General features: G+C 44.1%; 3 protein-coding genes across 7 annotated transcripts in view; 2 read left to right on the plus strand and 1 right to left on the minus strand.

Annotated features, from left to right (window-relative positions):
- The first annotated feature begins 63 nt into the window (after window positions 1-63).
- On the plus strand, window positions 64-14,075 carry PLEK2 (pleckstrin 2). Of its 5 annotated transcripts, XR_014618437.1 has the most exons (13): window positions 64-201; window positions 951-1,007; window positions 3,461-3,506; window positions 4,424-4,624; window positions 7,161-7,325; window positions 8,326-8,507; window positions 9,225-9,316; window positions 9,650-9,837; window positions 10,245-10,346; window positions 10,632-10,715; window positions 10,818-10,879; window positions 11,970-12,048; window positions 12,884-13,019. XR_014618437.1 is itself a non-coding variant. In XM_084287057.1 (12 exons), exons 4-12 carry the CDS (start codon window positions 4,577-4,579, stop codon window positions 13,009-13,011), a joined length of 1,068 nt encoding a protein of 355 aa, XP_084143183.1. In that variant the 5' UTR covers window positions 64-201; window positions 951-1,007; window positions 3,461-3,506; window positions 4,424-4,576; the 3' UTR covers window positions 13,012-14,075. The 5 variants fall into 5 exon arrangements, 4 of the variants coding, with proteins under 4 accessions (XP_084143183.1, XP_084143184.1, XP_084143182.1 ...); XM_084287057.1 differs by lacking the exon at window positions 10,818-10,879 and having other exon boundaries at window positions 12,884-14,075; XM_084287058.1 differs by lacking the exons at window positions 11,970-12,048; window positions 12,884-13,019 and having other exon boundaries at window positions 10,818-11,389.
- A 1,099-nt stretch (window positions 14,076-15,174) lies between these two features.
- On the minus strand, window positions 15,175-19,589 carry LOC311209812 (galectin-related protein A-like; the record flags this gene model as incomplete). Its single annotated transcript, XM_084287339.1, has 4 exons — window positions 15,175-15,361; window positions 15,744-15,918; window positions 16,683-16,771; window positions 19,563-19,589. 4 exons carry the CDS (start codon window positions 19,587-19,589, stop codon window positions 15,218-15,220), a joined length of 435 nt encoding a protein of 144 aa, XP_084143465.1. The 3' UTR covers window positions 15,175-15,217.
- Window positions 19,590-21,003: 1,414 nt separating this feature from the next.
- Window positions 21,004-21,440, plus strand: part of ZFYVE26 (zinc finger FYVE-type containing 26) — a gene marked incomplete at its 5' end in the record, with an annotated part of 45,307 nt that continues 44,870 nt past the window's right edge. The window contains one exon of the mRNA XM_084287558.1: window positions 21,004-21,194. Coding sequence (XP_084143684.1) covers window positions 21,004-21,194 — 191 coding nt within the window. The remainder of the gene's footprint in view (window positions 21,195-21,440) is intronic.

Here is a 21,440-nt window from a genome sequence, read left to right on the forward strand (position 1 = left end):
AGACTTTGCTGTCTTCCAAGCTCACTGTTGCTTGACCTTCAGTTCTGTCTACCCTAGATCTAGTTTCCATTGGACTGAGCTATTCACTCTATAAACAACCAGTTTATCTTCTCTGGAGGAGAAACAAGATCTGCTTTCCACGTTGCAGTGAAAAAATCCTGTTTGTCCTTTTCTGTGGGAATTGAGGAAGTTCTATTTTAAGTAAGCTTTCCAAATTACTGAATTTTTAAATGGATTTATCTTTTTCACAGTCATAGCCTATATTGCCTATCTCTTTTTCTTAATGTTTTGTGCTGCTAGTAAAGTAAAAAAAAACGGATGAAAAATGAGTCTTTGCACCTTAAGTAGGAATTCTTAATGTTGCCGTAATACAAACAATGTCATTGCTACAAGGTATTGCTAGAAAAGGCATTCACAAAGTGTGTGTATTGAAATACGTGCTTGATTATCAGAAAAGTTCATGTGCCCAACTTTTACTATGTAAAGCTAAAAAGGTAACTTCCAGTCTTTGCAGAATGTTGGAAAATACCTGAGCATGTCATCACAAAGTGTTTTTTATGGTTACTTTATCAAATCATTTTCTTTTTAGAAGTTACATATGACAGCCTTGTCAGGGTTTGAAGCCGTATTCTTCCAATTATAATTTTGGTTTAATTTTTATGAACAACTCTTCCATTTTGGCCAATTCACCAAAACAGTGAATTGACCTGCATTCAACAAAATATGTGGATACTCTGACAAAAGTACAAAGTTTTTAAAACTAAAACATCTCTCTGTTACCTGTATGCCAAAATAATGCTGTAAAGCAAGGCACTGAAAATGAGCCGGTCTTGCTCTTTACTTAAGACTGTTACCAGGGGATTACAATTAATGTCTCTAAAAGCTGCCTTGGTGCATTAATAGGGGAGCATCATTTCTGTCAGTAACTGGATATTTCTCATGTGTTGCAGTAGCTGGAAGAAGGAGCCCTGAGATGGCTGCTTGCAAGGACTGCTAGCCTGTGAACTGTGAGTTAAGGGTCCTTAGCACAAACTGAGCTGATTCCTTCTGTCGCAGCCAGTCTGCTGTGCTTGGAACTGTGTTTTCCTACAAAGCATTTTAATAAATGTAGTAGGTTTTGTGTGAACAGCTTTGTGGAGTCAGTAAGAGGCAGTGGAATTGGCATGTTGTTCTCTGTAGCCAGATCTGTACTTTGGTATTTAACTTCTCATAAATCTTTGATCCAGGGAATACAGTTAAACAGCTGTTTTCAAACATTGCCACCTTTCTGCAGTTAACTTTAAAATGCTCTTACATCAGAATACCCTTGAACGCTTGTCTTTAACTTATATCTAGAAATGTTTCATTAGTTTTTATTTTGATGTGGTTTGTTTTCATCTTATTTCATCCCTAATCCCCTAAAGGAACTACGGGTTTAGTGGCGTCCTACACTGGAGGGCAAAGTCCTAACATTTAAAGAAGCTGTTTTGGAAAAGCTGAATATATGTAATCCCCCGTGTGATGCTGTTCACATTATAATATTAATGGAAATTGTAGAGCATGCAATGGGGATTGTCCTTTGGGCAGGTTCTCCTAATCAGGGATTGTTAGCTTTGTGGGGGACTAAACTGGAGGTATGAGTAATGAAACAACACAGTCTGTGTTTCCAGTTAACCCTGCGTCTGTGGTCCTGAAGTCTACAGATAGCTATTCCTAATCATGCTGATGCAAATTCTGTAATGTGTAAAGTATTTTGGGGTCATTTTGAATTGAAAAAAAATTGTCAGTTGCTCAGCTGTACTATTTTGTTAAAACACTATGCTGGCATTTAGGAAATACCCTGGTAAAATGGATCTGATGAAACAGTCCTCCTCAGTGGTTTTCAATTCCCACCAAAGACTTAGTTTTCTATAGCTCTCTAGCTTTACATGGTTTGAAGCACATCCTTTTCTACCAAAAGACTTGAAAGCCAGAACTTGCCTTCCCAGCACATACCTGAATATGACAGCCCAAATCTACTGACTCATTTGACGGTATATGACCCTTTTCCTACAAAGCCAAGAAATCTGTTTTTACTTAACCTCAGAGAGTAATATATGGGCAGTTTGTTAGCCTTGAATAACCTCTATAGAATGGGGGGTGGGTATGTGTACATTACAGAAGTCCCAAGTATTGAAAGAATGCTTAGAAGCATTGAAGAATTAAAAAAAAAAAAAATCTGTATTTAAAAAATAAATAAATAAACCTGATACGAAACCTGTTGTTTAATGACCAGCTAGGGAAATTTTGCTTCAAAATTCACCAGCAGTTTGAGAATAAAATTTTTCATTGCTAGTAGTAATTTTGCCAAGAAACTTCTGTAGTGTTGTGGGTGGTCTGCATGCTGGGGAAAAAGAAAATAAAAAAAAAGCTCACTTGCTCAGATCTTCGACCAGGGCTGGTTATTGTGTAATTTTGAGATCACTGTCTGAGCGAGAGCCCCCTGCAAGCTTCTGCCTGTCCTCACTAGCATGGAATTACCTGACCCACCTTGTTACGGATTGCCTGCAGTAACAAGCCAAGCAATGTGAAGTCAAACCTCAAGTACAGTGCAGTGGAACACTACTCCCAGAGCTGGTTGTATAAAGTGTGCTGGTCTAGGAAACAAATGTGGTGTTAATGTATCTTGTCTGCTTAGACTCAAGGTTTTTTTTCTTTGATTCGGTATTGGTCATGTCCTTGTGTGCTTCCTTTTTTGACTTGTTGGTGTGTTATTACCTGAAGTTTAACAGTGGTGGAGCAGTGCAGGTTTGTAGAGGAATTAGTTTAATTCTGATATATGGGGCATTCAGTGAGCTAAACTTTTTTTTTCTGCTGACTTCCTCAGTTTTGATTCCAAGATTCCGCTTCTGTACATACTTCTATTTGTATATACATTTATGCATATACACAGAGACAGATCATTCTTTAAAAAAAAAAAAAAAAAGGTGAAAATGTTACTTTGTAATTTCAGGTCACAAAAAAATAAATATTTTTCTGTGTGAAAATTTATAGTGCTATATTTGAGAACACGACGTACCTGTAAGAAAAACTAATCCTGTAGGTGTGCTGTTAAGCTTACTGAACTCAGTTCAAACAGCCAGAAGAACCAGCTAAATGTGAACTGACTTACACAACTGCTTGTCATGGGCCTGCCTTCCCTTTCCAAAGTGGCAAAGGGAGTATAGCAGGAGCTCTGCACTTCATGTGGGTTGGCTGCTTCTGGAACCTCAGCTAGCATATTCTCTGTTTATACAGGAATGGATTTAAAAAAAAAAAAAAAAAAGTTTTCAGTTACACACGATTTCTTGTGGTCTATGCAGAGTTGTTCTCTGGGTAGTCTCCAGCATGTTGTCATGTTTGAATACCTTTTTTGGTATCTCACTCTTCCCTCCTCCTTAGAAATTAGAAAAATAATATAAAGATAAGGTAATGATTTGCTTGTTCCTTTTCCTCAATACAGGAAAGTATGACCAGTAATCTGATCCAGTATGCAAAGACTGAGATACGTGAGTCAACTTGTCTTACCTAAGAACTCTGGACTCTTTTTTTTGTGGGTGCATAGCAACAAGTGCTTTTGTTATTTGTTTTACTATACGTCATTTTTCTTATCACAGTCTGTAGCTTTATCCACATATATCACCTTAAATTGGCTGCAAGTCATGGAATGCTAACAATACAGCAAAGACTATACACAGCAGCTCTGTCTGCAATAGTTACTAACACTGGCTTATTTCTTCAAGACTTAAATAGATTTATCATGGCCAAGGTTTTCAAAAAAAACAAAACAAACAAACAAAAAAAACCACCTCGAGCTCATATTCAGGCACAGAAAAGGCACTGTTTCAAAAGCTCTCAAGATTTTCAAGAGGTTCCTGCACTGGGCTTATTTATCAAACCACTTTTCTAAAAACCCAAGTAGTTGCTTATGTAGAGATTTAGGATATTCGGTTGAAGTAGGCATATCTGGGAATCTTGGTTTACATGTCCAGGGATCACTGAAAGTAGAGTGGGCTTTGGGAGACATTTGGGCTTCTTTGGTAAAATAAATTACTATATAATTATTTTAAGATATGTAAAATTCTCATTGTAATTATAATATTCATTATGTTACACTCGAGGTATTCTGATCTGTAGAACCCCTAGAAGATATGCTTATTAGATGAGAAATTTTATGCCATAGAGTGGACTTTTCTGAGATAGTTTTATAACTCTGCTTCTCCCTCCTATGCAGTTCCTGTGTCTCACCTCTTTTGTCACTGTGAAGCTGTTGCTTACCTTGGCTTACTCACTCAAGGGTGGCTTTTTTACTATACTGAATTCTATGAAATCCCTTTGAGATCCTTTTTAGACTTCCCTTTGTTTTCCTCCCCGCAGGGCAGGTAATGTATCAGAGCCAGCTCAATGTTTAACTAATGTCTCACAGAGCGGGAGAAAAAAGGGAAGGGAGAGTACGTCACGCAGGAGGAGGGTCGCGGAGAAAAATGAGCTTGCCTGAACTCCTCACGTGCAGAGAGACAGACTGCCAGGGATCAAGTTCTTCTCAGCGGGGGCTCATCTCTCCTGCCGGCTGGCCGTGATGCAGGAGGCAGCTGGAGTGCTGAAGGAGGGCTTCCTCGTCAAACGGGTAGGTGCTGCGGCAGCGCCGCGAGGGCTCCTGCGCGCGATGCTCTCCAAAGGTGGAAACAGCCCCTGAGAGGGGACCCGATGGAGCCAGGGCTCTTGGCAAGGCAGCACATTGAGCACAGGGGTTGAGGAGCTCCTCCAGATCCCTACAGGCTCCTGTGGAGGAAGCTCCAGGCTTTACCTGCCCTCCCTCCAGTTCCCCATGTTGGCGTTTGCCCAGAGGAAAGTGAGCGAGCTATCAGTGTTGCTGCCTCAGTTTTTGGAAAGCTGGTACATCTGCACCTAGAGCACACCTCTGCAAAGGGCACACAAAAGTAATAGTACCTGGTGAAAGGCTACGTGGCACCAGGGAAAGTGGCCACAGGAGAGTGGGCAGAGGGGAGATGTTTGGAAAGTCTCTCAGGACAGTTTGTGCCCTCTTAAGCAGAGAGCTGAGCAGGGTGTGTGAGAGGATGGGGAAGAGATTTTCTTTTTAAAGAGGGTGAGAGCAATATGAATATGGAAATGTATCTGATACAACTTTTCTTGCACACCCCAAAAGCTCCACTGTAAGAAATTTTCAGCTGAAACATGGAGAAATCAACTGAAAGACAGCATGACAGCTTTCAGCCTTCCCTAACGTTTCTCCTCAGGGGATCGAATCAGTTAGTAGAGGGCAATGGTGCAGGGGGAACGAGCAGCTTTCCGTACCAAGTCCGTCTCAGTGACTAATATGGTCTTTGTGCACTTGAAGTGCAATTCAAAGGTTTGTTCAAAGCTTTGCCACGCCTTGGGAAATGCTTTCCTACAGTACGTATCTGCTTCTGGTGCTACCGCGACGGTAACTCTCGTCGAGAGCTCTCCTGGCAGGGCTCACGGCTGCGGGGCGCGGGAAATCCAAGCTATGCCCTGCTGCCCCTTCCACGGAGAGGGCAGAGCAGCCCCAGCTCCTGCTCTGGGTTCTGGGCTACCGTCGTGTTCTGTGTCTCTTATGTGACTACCGAATTAGAGAGGGGAAGCCGAGGCACTGTGTCTGAGAGAGGAAGGGGTGTCGTCAGCATGCTGAGCTGTGACTGCTGGCTGGCTGTGCACCAGCACCGAGGTGTGCAGTTGGATAGAAAGGAGGCCAGAAAGGAGATGAATAAAGGACACTGAGGGAGGAGTGAATGAGATCCAGAGGGGGGAAAAAAAATAAAGTAAAGGGATGGGATCAAGTAGAGGAAATGGATTTCTTAAGAAGAGCAGATGCAAGGAGGAAGTATAAATCCATTATAAATGACTGAATTATGTATTATAATGTATAAGTGCAATGTGTGACAGGTAAAATTGAAGGAAAAAAAGGTAATGTCACGTTCTAAAAGGAAATCTCTGAGAAAGAAAGAAAAGAACCGTAGCAAAGGAGAAGTGGACAAGGGAGTGTGCACCAGGTAAAAAAGTGGGGAAGGTGAAGGGAAGAACAAAACCAAGCTAGATTAACTGTGTTGAGTATAGACTAGCAGACGTTAGAACTAACATGCCCTGGATTTTAGAGACTCATTACCCCACTTCTGTGGAAATTGCTGGTTTTCCCCTTTACTCATAGCAAGTTAATGAGCTTTGATTCCTGCCGCGACTGGACCTTGCATGTTCCTTCCTCCTAGCCGTGCCCACCTCTCCCAGGTGTCAGAGCTGCCTGTGCCCGGCCTTTGCCTGCAGGCTGTGATGCTCCCGTCGTCTGCAGGAACACAAGGCAGCTCCTGCACCATGAGGCGGGACCTGACCCCGTAGGACAGGACCGAGCCTGTCGAAGCCAGCCCTCGCTCAGCTCGCTCTCCCATGCAGCTGGGCGAAAGACAGCCGGGGGCTGTTTATGGAGGGGAAGGAAGAGGTATTTTGTTCCATATAACCCAGGATGTACCTGACAGCAGCCATTGCTCAGTCTTTTGCCATTAAAGAGAGTGTTTGCCAAAAAACAGTAGCACAGGGAGCGTTTTAGCCCAGGAAGCTGGAGGTAGGTAGGATAGAAATAAAGCACCAGCTGGCAGCGGGAGGGGAGGTAAAGAACAGCCAAGTCACACAGCAAAGCACTCTCTGGACCACTTGGCATCTACAGCCACAACCAAAATGACAATGAACAAAACAGATGAACACTCAAGGGCACTGCAGAGAAAGGGTTTGTCTCCTAGAGCTGCCGACCATGCGGACGCACTCACTAATTCAGATTTAGCCCTGTTCCTGCCCGCTGCTGTCAGCAGGCGGGCACGCACCCAAATGACGGCTCTTTGAGATAATTCTTATGAGCTTTTGCAAGAAACAATTCTTGCCAGCAAGAATGTTGTTTCTGCTGGAGAAAGCAAAGCACCTTTCTGTTCTTGCTTCCTGTTTTTACACTGGTGGAACTGGGTTATTTCATTGCTAAAGATGTATATTTCAGGGAGAGCTGAAATCAGGACTGACGATGACTTCTCATGTTTCTTTTCATATGGTTCCCTATTGGCTTATGGTATTTACATGAAAACAAAAAAGAAAACACACATTTTTCAATGCTTGTATTAATATGTGCATTTCTTCCCCTCTAGGGACATGTCGTTCATAACTGGAAAGTAAGGTGGTTCGTTCTGCTTCAGGATAAGCTCCTGTACTATAAATTTGAAGGAGGCAAGAAGGAGTCTTCTCCAAAGGGCAGGATCCTCTTGGATGGCTGCACTATTACTTGTCCATGCTTGGAATATGAGAACAGACCGGTATGTCTAGAAAAATGTATCCCTTCTTGCTGACACTTGCTTTCTAATTTCTCTCTTGTCTTTTCCTCTCCTCCTGATTTATTTGGTTTCTATAACTACATCACTGAGGCATGTGTTACCAGAAGTAGGCCTTACTAAAAGCGAAACTGCTGTTTGCAATGTAACCAGGACTAGCAGTTAACTGCCTCGTTGTGTCTTTGTCATTCCCTGTGCTGAAATCTGAGGTGCAGTCACTAGCAAAAAGAAAAGAAGAAAGGGAAAAAAAAGCCTCACACACATGGAAGAATAAATGCAAATGCATCATCCCAACAATATGTGAAGAGGGGACATGAGCAGCTCAATTAAACCTGAGAAGGATGGGGAAAAAAGACAGCTTATCATCTATGGTAGAGGCTGTAAACACTGTTTGTATTCACAGAGGGCTCTCAGGCAGACAGGTCAGACTCCCTTTTCCTTTCCCAGTGGGTCCTCACTGCTGTGGAAAGTTTGCAGCAAAAAGGCTTCGGAAAGGAAAGTGCCTCCTGGGCTTTTCCACTCACCCATGGGCAGCAGTCATGCAGACTTCCCCTCAGAAGAGCCAGAAGGGAAATGACTGTGTAAATTGCTGACTATTTCAGTACATCTCATGGAAGAATGAGCCTAGTGAGAGTTTCATTGTTGATAAGCAAGAGATCTGGATGTGAAAACTCCACAGTCAGCAGCACGCTCCTGTGTCATCCTGTTTCTGGGCAGTGTGCTCTCTTTCAAGAATTACTATCTCCATATATACAAACCGTGCTTGTAACTAAAAACCCAGGGATCTAAGGATAAAAGAATCTCCCCAAAAAATTGAGCTGTATCCAGCATCCTTCAGGCCAGTATTACCCCAGAGGGATGCCATATCCCACTAATTTGTCACTTGGGCTAGTGGTGAAAGAAGCAAAATGCGAGTGGAGGGCAAGAGCTAAATGTTATTACTGATGCTAAATATTATTACTGCTTTGCACTTCTCTCTCCACAGCTACTCATCAAACTAAGGACAAAAACCAACACAGACTATTTCCTTGAATGTTGCTCCAGAGAGGAGCGAGATTCTTGGGCTTTGGACATTACCGGAGCCATTCATGCTGGTCACCCAGTGCAGGTGCAAGAGCTTCACAGAATGAAGAATTCTTTCAAACTGCTGGAGAATATCAGCCTGCAGTAAGTGTTTCTAGTTTCATCTTCCACTGTCGCTGTAGTCTGCAAAGTACCTGAGCTGCTGGACAGGGAGGGTCAAGGGAAGCTTCTCTCTGCACAGATCTGCTCCTTCATGGCCAGGAGCCTCTATACTGGCTGCTCTGTCCGGGATTTGCACACACTTTTGTCAGGGCACAGGAATGCATTTTTTTCCTGACCCTCATTTTTGGGTGTCTAGGGGCTCTGCACAGGCACGCCACTGCTGGCTTGAAGGCAGCTAGCCAGCTGCAGAGGTGTTCTGACTGAGGAGATGCATTACCTTGCAAGTTGTAAGGTCACAACAAGGCTGTGATAACTGTGCGTGCCATGTTGGTGAGCTTTCAAAGCTGACAGCCAGAATCCAGGCTAGGATTTCCAGGGTGCATCATGTTAAATGAGAACTTCTGTTAAGAAATAGGAAAATGGTATGAATTTGATTTGTGTTGAGATGGTTAAAGGAGTCTGACTGTAGCCCAATTTGAAGTGCTTTAAAATAAAAGATACATCATGAGGCGTCTTTTTTAGTGTTATGCATCGGGAGAATAAAGTTTTCCTACAACAAACTCAGGACTAAACTAATCCAGATTGTTTCCAAGCTTTATGCTGGTAATCATTAGGACATCCTGTGCACTGACAGAAGCATGTGACAATTTCTGCCTGACTTTCTATTAAAGTGACATTGTCCTGTGTACTCTTTTACAGCCACATAGTGGATAAAATGCGTGACAGCAGTACTGGAATTAAGCTGACCCGCAACTTGGAGCAAGGCAACAGATACAAAGAGACCTTCACAGGTATGCCTGCCGCAGACAAAGGACTTCCTCACATCTGACATGCCACATGGCCAGGACAAGGGAGCCACTGCACTGGCTTGATGGTGGGATCAGTTATGGCCCACTGGAAAGTACTGGTGCAGCTGAATTGTCCAACACCTTTCTCTCTTGCTGTGTGGATATATGGAAGCATACATAGGATCCCACTCTTTCAGTCAACCTTGCACTTCACTGACAGCCTTTGTGATGGTGCCAAAGTGTTTCGTCAAAGGAAGGCCTGTTATGGCAGGAGACATTAGTCTCACCTTGGAAGAGTGGGTTGCCTTGGTCTGAGGGCTGCCTTTCTCCCTGCAGGCTCTGCCCTGGTGGACTGGCTCATCTCCAACAGCTTTGCTGTGTCACGGTTTGAGGCCGTCACCTTGGCCTCCATGTTGATGGAGGAGAACTTCACCAAGCCTGTGGGAACCCGCAGCATCGAGGCCATGCGCTTCAGCGACCTCTCGGAGCAGTTTCTCGACGACTCCACCGCGCTGTACATGTTTGTAAGTGGTGTGGCTGCCAGCAGAGGCAGCTCCTCTGCCTGTGGTCATGCATTTCATTTGAGGCAGTGCTGAAGCAGGACACACACAGCACGCACACAAAGGCAAAATATGTAAGCTGTGAAAACAAGCACTAAAGGGGCTGCTCTGGGCTTTCAGTAGTGTTAGTGCTTGTACTTTTGCTGTAAAAATAATAATAATAATCTACATGGATGTGGAAGGATGTACAAATAAGGTAATTTGGCATTAAAAAAGTAGCCGTTGGCACTGCTGTGTCTGCATTTAACAGAGGCCATAGAGAATTCACTTGGGGAAAAAATAGCACTAAAAACAGCTCAAGGAAAATCAAATGCAGAACTTTGTCCTTAAGATTAAAAATAAAAGTGGAGCCATCTTTTCTGTGTTTGCAGGCTGAGAGCAGTAAGAAAATGCTCAGCTCCAGGGAAGAGCTACAATTTAACATCTCTGAATTAAGTGGCATGATTGTGAAGCAAGGATTCTTAGTGAAACAGGTAAATACAATCTTTGAACCTTCACTGTGAAGCAAGAAAAATGACAGCTCTTATGGCTGCAGGGAGAATGAATGAGAGTTACACAGGCATGGCTGGGGAGTTGTGCCCAGCAGACTTAAATTGCCCATCAACATGGTTATCAGAGATCATGAAGTGAAGAGTGTGTAGCTGTAAGGATGTGAGCTATGGAACCTGCTGCTACCTAGGCCTTCCATAGAGCCTGCAGGAAAGTGACAATTGCAGGAGGTATTTACTGGTGTTAACATTAATTCTTCCATTTTGCAGGGACACAAGAGGAAAAACTGGAAGGTGAGGAAATTTGTTTTGAGAGCTGATCCTGCTTTCTTGCACTACTATGACCCCACTAAGGTATGTGAGTGTGGAGTTGGTACCCTCAGAAATCCTCTTCCAGACCTAAATATTATAATGAAAAGACAACACAGTCATGCTATAAATGTTTCTCTCTCCCAGATCTCCTGGATTCCTCTGTTGATGTCCTGGGAAATAAGACCTCTCTGGCCTTACTCTAGGAGGTTGTCCTTGTATGATTTTCTATCCCTGTGTTCCCTGCCTATCATTTCCTCACTGAGATTCCCTTTCCTTAGCTGTGGAGCAGCAGTTTAGGGGTTTCTCTTTTGCTTGTACCCACACAGTCTGGGACCATGATCCTGCAGGGGTTCTTCCTGGGCTGTGGTGTTTCTGGGCTGACATCCCATCACTTGACAGTGATTCTGCTATTAGGAGTTCCTGTGTTCTTTTTACAACACTGAATGGGGTCTCGTTGATCCCAAAATATTTACAGGAATTTCTGGCACTCAGATTTAAATGTGCTCAAGGAACAGTAGAGTTTGTCATCATGGGATATAACCCATCACAACGAGAGTGAGCCAGAAGGGCATGTGAATCCATCAGCCCCCGATGCATGGGGTTACTGCAGAGCCCAAGAGGCCACTAAGATGAATACATTATAGCAACGTTTCATGTAATTTTTAAAGAAAACACAAACAGCATAACAGTGAAAAGAAATTATGAGCCTGGTTCATGTTTTGTTGCCTGTTTCTTTGTGTGGGTTTTGTTTTTATTTTGTTTGTGTGGGGGGTCTCTTTTGGTTTGGGGTTTGGGCATGGGTTTTTGTTATTGTTGGGATTTTTTGTTTTGTTTTGCATTGTAACTTGCCCTTGTAATGCTAGAAACTTGAACTTTGGAGTCTAGAGTTCAGACACAAGAGCCAGCCTACTAGTGAAAATGGTCAGATTTTTTCCATACAGGCTCAGTGAATAGTTGCAAGCTAAAAACTTGCAGAAGTGTGTATGTGTATATGCATTTATTTAATATGGGTTGTTATTGATAAAACTGTACATAGGTTTGAAATGTGATTGCTAGCCTACCTTTTGTGCTTTTAATTGGTCTCCACCCTTTCCAGATAACATCAAAGAAACGTCTGAGGCACAAACAAAATAGTAATACATTTAATTACATGTTCTGACTTCTGTGACTTGGATGTTTTGTATCCAGAAAGACTGGCATTACTTCTCCACCTTCATAAAAATAATTGGGGTGGTCTGGGAAATTATTCTAATTACGATATTTTGCAGCTAAGCCTCATTTCCCTTTTCTTTGCAGGAAGAAAACAAGCCAGTAGGTGGATTTTCTCTTCGTGGCTGTCTTGTCTCAGCTCTGGAGGACAATGGAGTCCCAGCAGGTAAAGCATGAGCCTCTAGACTTTGCTACTTATATACCTATGCTATAATAACAGTCTTTGGGAGTGGATTTGTGTTTATGGCTGGGTGTAAGAATGAGTGGGTTAGCTTTTCTTCTCGTTTGCGAGTGAGAGAAGTTATGTCATCAGACATCCCCACACTGATGGGCTGTCCCATAAAGGAATTTTTTTAGAGTTACTTCTGGATATCCTGAGTTTTCTTTTTTTTTTTTTTTTTTTTTTATGGACTGTTCTTAGTCAGGTGACCCCTCAGAAAGTCTCAAGATACAGATTAATATTTCGGAGTTAACAGCCAAAGAGGAAATGCCTTTTTGGGTGTTGTTGAATTCAAAGTCTTGAGGCACCCCTGATGCTGTCCTTTATTCATGTGTCCTCTCCACATGTATGTACTCTCATTTGGATCTGCTAGAATCCAGATGTAGAGGAGACCTAAAGACAGCAATATAAAAACCAATTCTGCTAGAGAATAAGCTTAGCTTAAGCATTTGTCTAGAACCTCAACCTCACAAGTAAGTGTTTCTGCTATTAAAGCAGTTTATTTTATTATAGTAAGCACAATGTGTGGATCACAAATAGGGAATATCTTTCTGAAGACAGAGACAGAGCCTTAAAAAAGATGCTGTCCAGGATGGAGGGCCATGATGAACAATGCAGCTCCTTACTAACAGGAACCCAGAGATGGGCAGGAACAAATCTAACTTACTGCACAAACTGGTGGAGAGCTCATCTCTCCAGTGTACAACTCCAGTAAGATCCTACCTACTGCAAAGCAGCTCTCAGTGCACTTCCCTGATCTGTCACATTTTTCTCTCTGCAGGAGTGAAGGGCAATGTACAAGGCAACCTTTTCAAAATCATCACCAAAAATGACATTCATTATTATATCCAGGCCAGCTCCAAGGCAGAGCGAACACAATGGATTGAGGCAATCAAACCACTGACATGAGTAAGGTGGACTCAGTGGCAAAGGAAAAGTCACACTTGTGACCTAGTTTCCTGTTCCCTTTGTCTGGCTTTTTTTTTTTTTTTTTTTTTTTTTTTTTTTACTTTGGCATTTTATTTTTGTTATTTGTATTTCCATAACACCTAGCAAATTCCTGACAGACCAGAATTGTAGGTGCTTAGGAGTCACGCAGATCTGGAATAATTCTCCACCAGGAATTTACTGTCTAACCAAGAGACAATGGACGACAGGTGGATACAGACAAATGATGTTTTACAAGGAAACAATGAGATATACTATTCCAAGATGGAAGAAAAAGGAATCTCTTGTACAAGTATTCAGTCTATATCTGACAGATCCAGGTTGTGCTTTATTCTAAAGCAGAAATGTCTTCCTCCTTTCCCCTTTATAAAGGGGCTCATAAACTTAGTTATTTCACATGGATTGAATCGAGGTGTGTGAACAACGTCATAGTCTGAAAGGTCCTGGTGTCTGAGACTGCCTGATACACTGTGAAAGAATTCTGTGCTAAGTCACAATTATGTGCTGGGATAATTGCTACTGGGAAACAGACCGGGGGGCTCTTTGTCCATCTGTCTGCTCTACTGTTTGCCTCTCTGTTATGCCAGAAAATACCAAAGGATTCTCTTCTCCAGTACATACATTATTCTTGTGCTGTTAATAACCCATGGTATTACATGATCCTGAGTATCCGATCAGTGGCAGTTATTCCAGACAATGGCTGGTGCTGACTGTAGTGGAAAAAATCACTCAGCCCTAAAAGCAAGACTTCCTCGTGTTTATCACCATGAATCCATTTATGTGGAGCACCATGGGGACTGAGAACTCTAATAGCAATTCTCATTATTGCCTTTTTTTTTTTTTTTTTTTTACTTTAAGCAATTAAATTTTCAATTATTTGTCTAGCAAGCTTGATGCTGATATCATTAAACATATATTAAAAAAAAAAAAAAGTTCAATGCATTTGAGTCTCCTGTCCTCTTCAGACATAATTTTTCTCAGTTGGAGTATATGATCATAATGGTTTCATACACCTTAAACTTAGAATAATATGGGAAGTGAGACATTGTCCACAGAGCCAGAGTAGAATGGAATGTATGAGATGACTGAAACATCTGATCAGCCTGCCAATGTTCTATTTTTACAAAATTCTTCTGTTGTCTGAGTACCTGTATCTGACGGACTCTGTGGTCCCCAAAACCACTCTGGAGACAGCATGCTATATATCTTCCATAAAGTCACAGAGAAATTTGATAGCCCTCTATCCATAGAACCATCTTTTTACAGATTTTTTGCCTTCTGAGTTGTGTATTTAAAAAATAAAAAATCTCTTATGTAGAGGTTTTTTACTTCTTCCTGTGTTATTACCAAGCAATCAAAACAGAGACAAAGCCAGCGGCTATGGTATTTTAACAGTCACATATTTGGGACTCTTTTATAAATATACAGCAATGAAATCACAGCATAACACTCATTTGCCTTCAAATATTTAACAAAGCTACTAAAGAAATTTGCCAGTAAAGATGCAGTTTTAATCAGATGCAGAAATGGGCAATGCAGTTTCAGCTACAGGTATAATTTCAGAGGGCTGGTTCAGAGAAGATTGTTAAATCTACAACTGTTGAAACTTTTCAGTCCCTGAGAACTCTACCTGCAAGAGACAGGGATGGTGGTAAGACATTTATTGCTCCCTACTAGGAAGCACATAGAGCTCATGCTGACTGAGCAGAGCTTCCCGGACAAGCAGTTCTCTCCTGATAGTCTGAGACTTATTGGGGCTCTCCAGACTCGCTTGTTCACTCACAAGGAAGTATCCCAATTCCCTTTTCTCATTCTAAGTACCTGCACAGTGACCAGTTCTAGTGACAAGGGTAACAGCCAGGCCACAACAAAGGATTGAGCTCCATGTCTGGAGCATGAGGGAACCATGAAGATACTGGATACTGCATAGCATCATAAGTCTTGCAGTTTGAGATACTGACACAGTACCTCAGCAGAGGCCCTCTGATCTATGTGGACCAGCCAAATCTGCAAATTTTGAGCATGTATTAGAAAAAAAAAAAAGTGTATTTCAAACATATCAGCAAATGAAAAAGACACAGTTCCAGTTCAACAGAATCAGCCAGGAGGTTGATAGGGGAAAGTACATTTTTCTCTGTCCCATGCTGATATTGTGGTCACTGTTCATTCAAGCCACTTTGGTAAGCTTGACATCCCCTGTGATCTGCAAAGCCTTCACCAAGTTCAAGGGCTGAATGCGGTGAGTGAAGTCACAGAGCTGCCGTCCATCAAGCAAGACCCGTATTTGCTGGTGTTCACATAAGAACTCCATCTGCAATGCAAAACGACAGGGGAGGGCTTCAGAGGCCAGCAGCAAAGCTGATGTCAACAGCATGGCCTTAGAAACCCCATGCAATAGTGACAGCGAAACACAAAGTATACCAATTCTTCTAAAACGCCCATGATAAATAACCTACTCTATGCTGAGATAATACTATTAAACTCTTTATATGGAGTTCTCTCAGTAAAACTAGAGAAAGAAATGTATGTCTCCTGTGAGGGCTTGAACTGTTGTTCTCCGTGCCATACTAGACTAGTATGCCAAGGTTCTTAACCTGGCAATTTCAAAAGCTAGCAATTTGAGGTGATACAAATAGCCTTCAGCCCTGCTCTTCTCCTTTTCTCCACCCTATGCATAATACCCCCAAAATTACCTTAAATGTGTCCCCTGCTGTAAATGGAAAGTAGGGAATATTCTTCTCTTCTATCCCCCACTTCCCAGCAATTCGTGCATTTCGAGTGATGGATTTGTCACTAAAGTTAACTGTAAATAGCATCCCGACATCTTTGTTTGCATCCACTGGATCACAGAGCAGAGTCACTGAAAAGCTAGAAAACAGGTAAATGACTGTGGATTTCAGAATTTTAAAAGGACATGGGGAACATGCAGATGCTTATAAGGACTAGAGACAGCTGTTGATTTTCACACCAAAATGTGGGACTCCTACAGGGACTGTGCACAGGCTTAGAAGCTGCAGAAAGGGCTGAGAACAAGACATTCTTTGTTTCTCTTCCAGTTTCCAGTAGGACGCAAGTGACTTCTGATTTTGTTTTCCCTCTCTTGTGATTGAAATGAAACAAATATTTGTGGATAACAGTTCCAATTTGTGTCCTAAAAGAGGTTATAGAAAATGCTTCACTTGTGAAAGGGCTGGAGTTGATTGCCAAAGATGCAAAAAAAGTGTAATGATAGCACAGTTGCTGTCATCTAGACTAAACAGAGCAATGGACCTACAATTCCCATGCCAAAACCACTAATTTTTTAAGTGGTGTTGATTCCAGCCACGAGCAGTCAGCCTAGATATGGATTCTGAATTGCACCTGTTCCTGGAAGAGGAATGCCACTTGTTCACCCCCCTCTAGTTCATATTTAGATAAAGGCAAGGAGTAGAAAATGCTGGTGGAACAGTCAGAAAGTCCAAATAGTGAATCATTTCTCAACATTCTCATCTTAATTTAAGAGCAGAAAAAATAAATAGAGACATAAATGATGAATCTGTATGTCTTTCTTCATCCCAAAGAGCACAGGCACTCAAGAAATCTGAATTTAAGGCATGCAGGGGAGCATATGAGAACAGGTGACCCCCACCTACCTCTTGGGATTGGAAGGTACCATCCCTATGACAGTGAGTCTCATGGCAGGTCTCAGTCCACCTTTAATTTCACCAACATACTGCTCCACCTACAGGGGAGAGGGGAAACGAGCCGCAGTAGGTTACCTCTGATAGTCTGATTGCATTTTTATATATAAAGAGCATTTTAAAAATCTCCCCCCTTAAGTACTTTTTATGCTTTTAGTATGAAGTCTGTCAGTTCTGGTACTGTAGGCAAACAGGAGGGCTGACGTGACCACAGAGACTGATGCCGGCCTGGTGGCTGCCTGCCAGGACCATCGACCCTGGTGGAGGGTGTGTGACGAGGGCCGCAGTACCTGTGCGTACTTGACAGGCACGCGTGGTCAGTGAGTACTGCTGGGACTGCCTGGGCAGATGTGATCAGCACCATTGTCGAGGTGACCCTTGTGCCTCAAGTGACAGGAGCCAGACAACTGCCACACCTCAGACAACCCAGTGATATGACACAACAGTCTAATGACACAGAAAATCAGGTCATGACAGCACTCCACAGAGCAGATTAAAAGCTCTGCAGCAGCATGATGCAGGCCATGTGTGAATTTACTCTGTCAGCTCAAATTTGTTAACAAACGTTGATAGGTTATCTTGGTATCAAAAGGCTTCACACCAGGTCGGATTGTCTCTGTCCTCTGCCAGGACATAAAGCCAGCACAAACCCTGTGTTTGGACAGAAACACCACTGTCTCCTCTACCTGATCCCAACCACACTGGTACCAGCTAACACGTGTGCCCCATGCTAATCATCCCTGGCTGTCATCTTGAGGTAGCTAATCCTCCTTGGCTGTCACCTTCTTGTGGCCATGCCACACGAGAAATGATTTGTCAGAGGTGCACTGGCTTTTTGCTGTCGGGAGCAGGAGGTAGGCTGAGGGGCCCTGAGGCAGAGCCAGCAACCGGAGGTCAATCTCCATACGCTCACAGTGCACGGAATGGGTTGGGATGGAGTAAAGGTCAGTTTAAGCAGTTCACACTGCTTCCTTGTATTTAGTCAGAAGTTCCATTTCTTCTTTGTATTTATCAGAGGTAGACCCTGATGTGCCTTTAAGTACCTTTAAAATGCCATCACTTTTTGGTGATCTACTTTTCTCCTGTTTCTGTAGTTGAAAACTCCACTGGAAGACCAGAGCTACATTTTTCAAGTAATTCTCTCACTGCTTTGAGGGTCAGCAGAGAAACTAACAGAGGCAATGGTTAGCATGGAAAAGTAAGGGAGATTTTGGAACCAAATAGTAGGGGCATTCTGCGTACTATGCTGTGGCATGTAATCACTCCAAATGCATCGTTGTTGGAGAGAAGCTGCTGTGAAACACTGAGTGTTAATAGCAGTTTGCATAACACTGATAATTGTCCAAGCCAGCACACGACAGACACTGCCACAGATAAAAAGTGCCTTATCCTTCCAGTGTTCCAAAGAAAAACTACAGACTTTTTTTTTGCTAGAAGAACTGCACAGTATGTGTTTCATTTAGTAGTTTGGCTATTACAAGCACTACATTAGCATGGAAACCTATGGGTTTCCATTCAAGTGTACATTGCTATGGGTATTTCGTACATATTTTCAAATTCAGATGATTGGAAAATATGTTAGAATGTAGTACGTTAGAATTCAAAAATGTTAGATTTTTGAATTACTGGGTGCCAGCTTACTTAATGCGAACACGAATTCAAGATGAAAAATATTTCACCTATACACCACTTCCTAATTTCAATATACTAATTATATCTTCTTTGAAGATGACATTAAACAATTTTTCCCTCCTAGATGTTTCTATCCAGCCAACTTTTACCACATCACAGACATATTAATGTACCCCTAACTCCTAACAACACCAATGTAAGAAGAAATTAAAGAAAAATCCTTTCAGAAATGACAGCTCTACTGATCATTGTTAACGATGTACATTCACTCTTGCAGAACTGGGCAGGTAACTCCAGCAGGTATGTTGTAAACCTCGTAACAAAAGCAAAGCATCAGCCACCTGATATGACATGAGGAAACAGCTCTTCAAACAAGGAGTCTGGCTCTAAGGAGACACCTAAAATCAAATTGGATAAACCATAGAATCAGAATGGTTTGGGTTGGAAGGGACCTTAAAAGATCATCTAATTCCATCCCCCCTGCCATGGGCAGGGACACCGTCCACTAGAACAGGTTGCTCCAAGCCCCGTCCGATCTGGCCTTACGTACTTCCAGGGATGGGGCATCCACAGCTTCTCTGGGTAACCTGTTCCAGTGCCTCACCAGCCTCACAGTAAAGAATTCCTTCCTAATGTCTAACCTAAATCTACCCTTTTTTAGTTTAAAACCATTCCCCCCAGTCCTATCCCTGACAAAGAGTGCCCATCCAGCTTTGCTGTAAGCCCCCTTTAGGTACTGAAAAACTGCAATGAGGTCTCCCTGGAGCCTTCTCTTTTCCAGGCTGAACAACCCCAACTCCCTCAGCCTGTCTTCATACTAGAGGTACTCCAGCCCCTTAACCATCGTTGGTGTAGGTCAAGAAATAGTTTCTGTAGTACTGCACCATAGGAAGTACAGTCAATAAAAGCATATGGAATCATAACTGAATAGATCAAAACAACTGCATGGTTTCAACACTTCCAGCTTTTCCATCACAGCTGAAACAAGCTCAGAGGCATGACTACTCACGTGCCAACCCTCAGCTGATACCAAGACAACAGCATGGGTGAGAAATACTCAGGACCCCATGGCTGGTAGTGCTACAAGCTCCTGCAGCACCTCATGGGCTGTGCAGGTGAGTCCCAGCACATGCATGGGGACATGGCCCCCTTCCCATATTTTCCATTCAGTAGCCCTTGGGGACCCCCTCGCTCACTTACTTTGGGACACCTCTCCTTCTCTGTCATCACTGCTCTGGATGCACACTGGCCTCCACTGCAGGAGTCCCCGGAGGAGCTTTTGTTTCGTGTGAGGACGCAAACAAACAAAAAGCTTGGAATAAAGGGAGGATGTGGGGTGGTGGTGGTGGTTATCTCTGCCGAGCAGCGCCTGGACGCCACCCAGCCAAGCAGCTGAGTCACGGCCCCCATGCCTGGCTGTGCCCCTCGTGTCCCCCTGGGATGCTCAGAAACACCAAGGCTGTGTGGGTGAAAGGGTGGGGAGCCCCTGTGGCACCCTGCCACCCTACATGGGGGGACCGGGCATGCGCCTTAGAGGAACACAGTAATGTACGCATGTACAAAACACTGTATTTATTTATTTACATACATTTAATGCATTGTGTCTTTTTATAAAATGCATTTTTATGCCTCTTCCCTCTGTTCTTAAAGGGGCAAATATATATATATGTGTCATATTTCCCTGTATAGAAAGAGGGATATACATGTAAGTGTATAAACATACTCGAGGGGTAAATATATATATACACACACGTGAATATACCTCTGCATGTATACCTCTCTCTCCCATTCTCTTTTCATAGGGGTATATGCTATGTATTCAACCCTTTGAGAGAGGACAGAAATGGTATCAAATCATATATATGTTTACATGTATATTCTGGGACTCTGTGATGTGCTTGTGAAGACAAATTGCAGTATTTACGCTCTGTATATATATACGCTCTGTATATATATATACGCTCTGTATATATATATATTTACGCTCTGTATATATATACATATATATATATACCTCTCATATTTGTGTGCATACAGACGTAAATACCGTGTGCAGGTGTACACGACACTCACAGGCACAGAGCGCGCCCAGACTCCCCCCCAACCCCTCAGCGCTGCCCGTCAGGAGCCCGCGCTCAGGAGGGGGGCGGAGCTTCGCGCGGCAGCCAATCAGAGCCACGAACGGCCGGAGAAACACGAGAGGCGGGCGTGCGGGCGTGGTCACGGGAGGGGGCGTGGCCCAAGCTGCCCGGACCCTCCCGGCGGCGTCAGGCTCCCCAAAGAAAGATGGCGGCTTATTTACATTCTGCCCCGGCCCGGCCAATGGGCGCGCGCCCGCCCGCCCGGCGGCGCGGCCAGCTGAGGCGGCGCCCAAGATGGCGGCGGCGAGGGCCGGGGCGGGCGGGAGCGGGGCCGCGCTGCGGTAGAGCCCGGCGCCGCCAGGTGAGGCGGGCGGCCCCGCTCCCTGCCTCGTCAGCCTGGGGGGCGGCGGGGAAGCCCCCGCTGCCCGCTCGGCGTGAAGGGGACGTTTGGGGTGGGGTGGGATGGGATGGGATGGGTGAGGTGATGCGGGGTGGGCTCCGCTCCTCACGGCTCCTCTCCGGCGTGTGTCTCCCGCCCAGGTGCCGCGGCCGCGGGGGGGATGCATCCCTTCGGCCGCGAGGAGGCGGCGTCCCAGGAGCGGCTGCTGGGGTTTTTCTGCCGCTGCGTGCGGCGGGGCGGCTGGGGGCTCGCCCAGGCCTGCCTGCCACAGCTCTGCCGCTGCCCCGCCGGCGGCCCCCAGCAGGTGGAGGCAGTGCTGCGGGCGCTCGTGGCCTGTCCCGCGGCCGTCAGGTAAGCCGGGGGCTCCGTCTGTGGGTCGTGGGAGCTGGGGAGCAGCAGATAGCTAGGGGGGCCTGTGCGAGGCCGGTGGGATGCGGGGAATGTCAATGGTTTGTGTGCCGGGGTGCAGGCAGGCACCTGGGCAGGGACACCTGAGCGCAGCCCGGGCACTAGGCGGGCTGCTCAGCCTGCTGAGGTACTGAGATAGCGAGGCGATACGAGCTTAAAGCTAAAAACTACCTGGGAGCTCTTCAGAAC

The sequence above is a fragment of the Netta rufina genome (genome assembly GCF_964035555.1).
Source record: "Netta rufina genome assembly, chromosome: 5".
Lineage (NCBI taxonomy): Eukaryota > Metazoa > Chordata > Aves > Anseriformes > Anatidae > Netta > Netta rufina.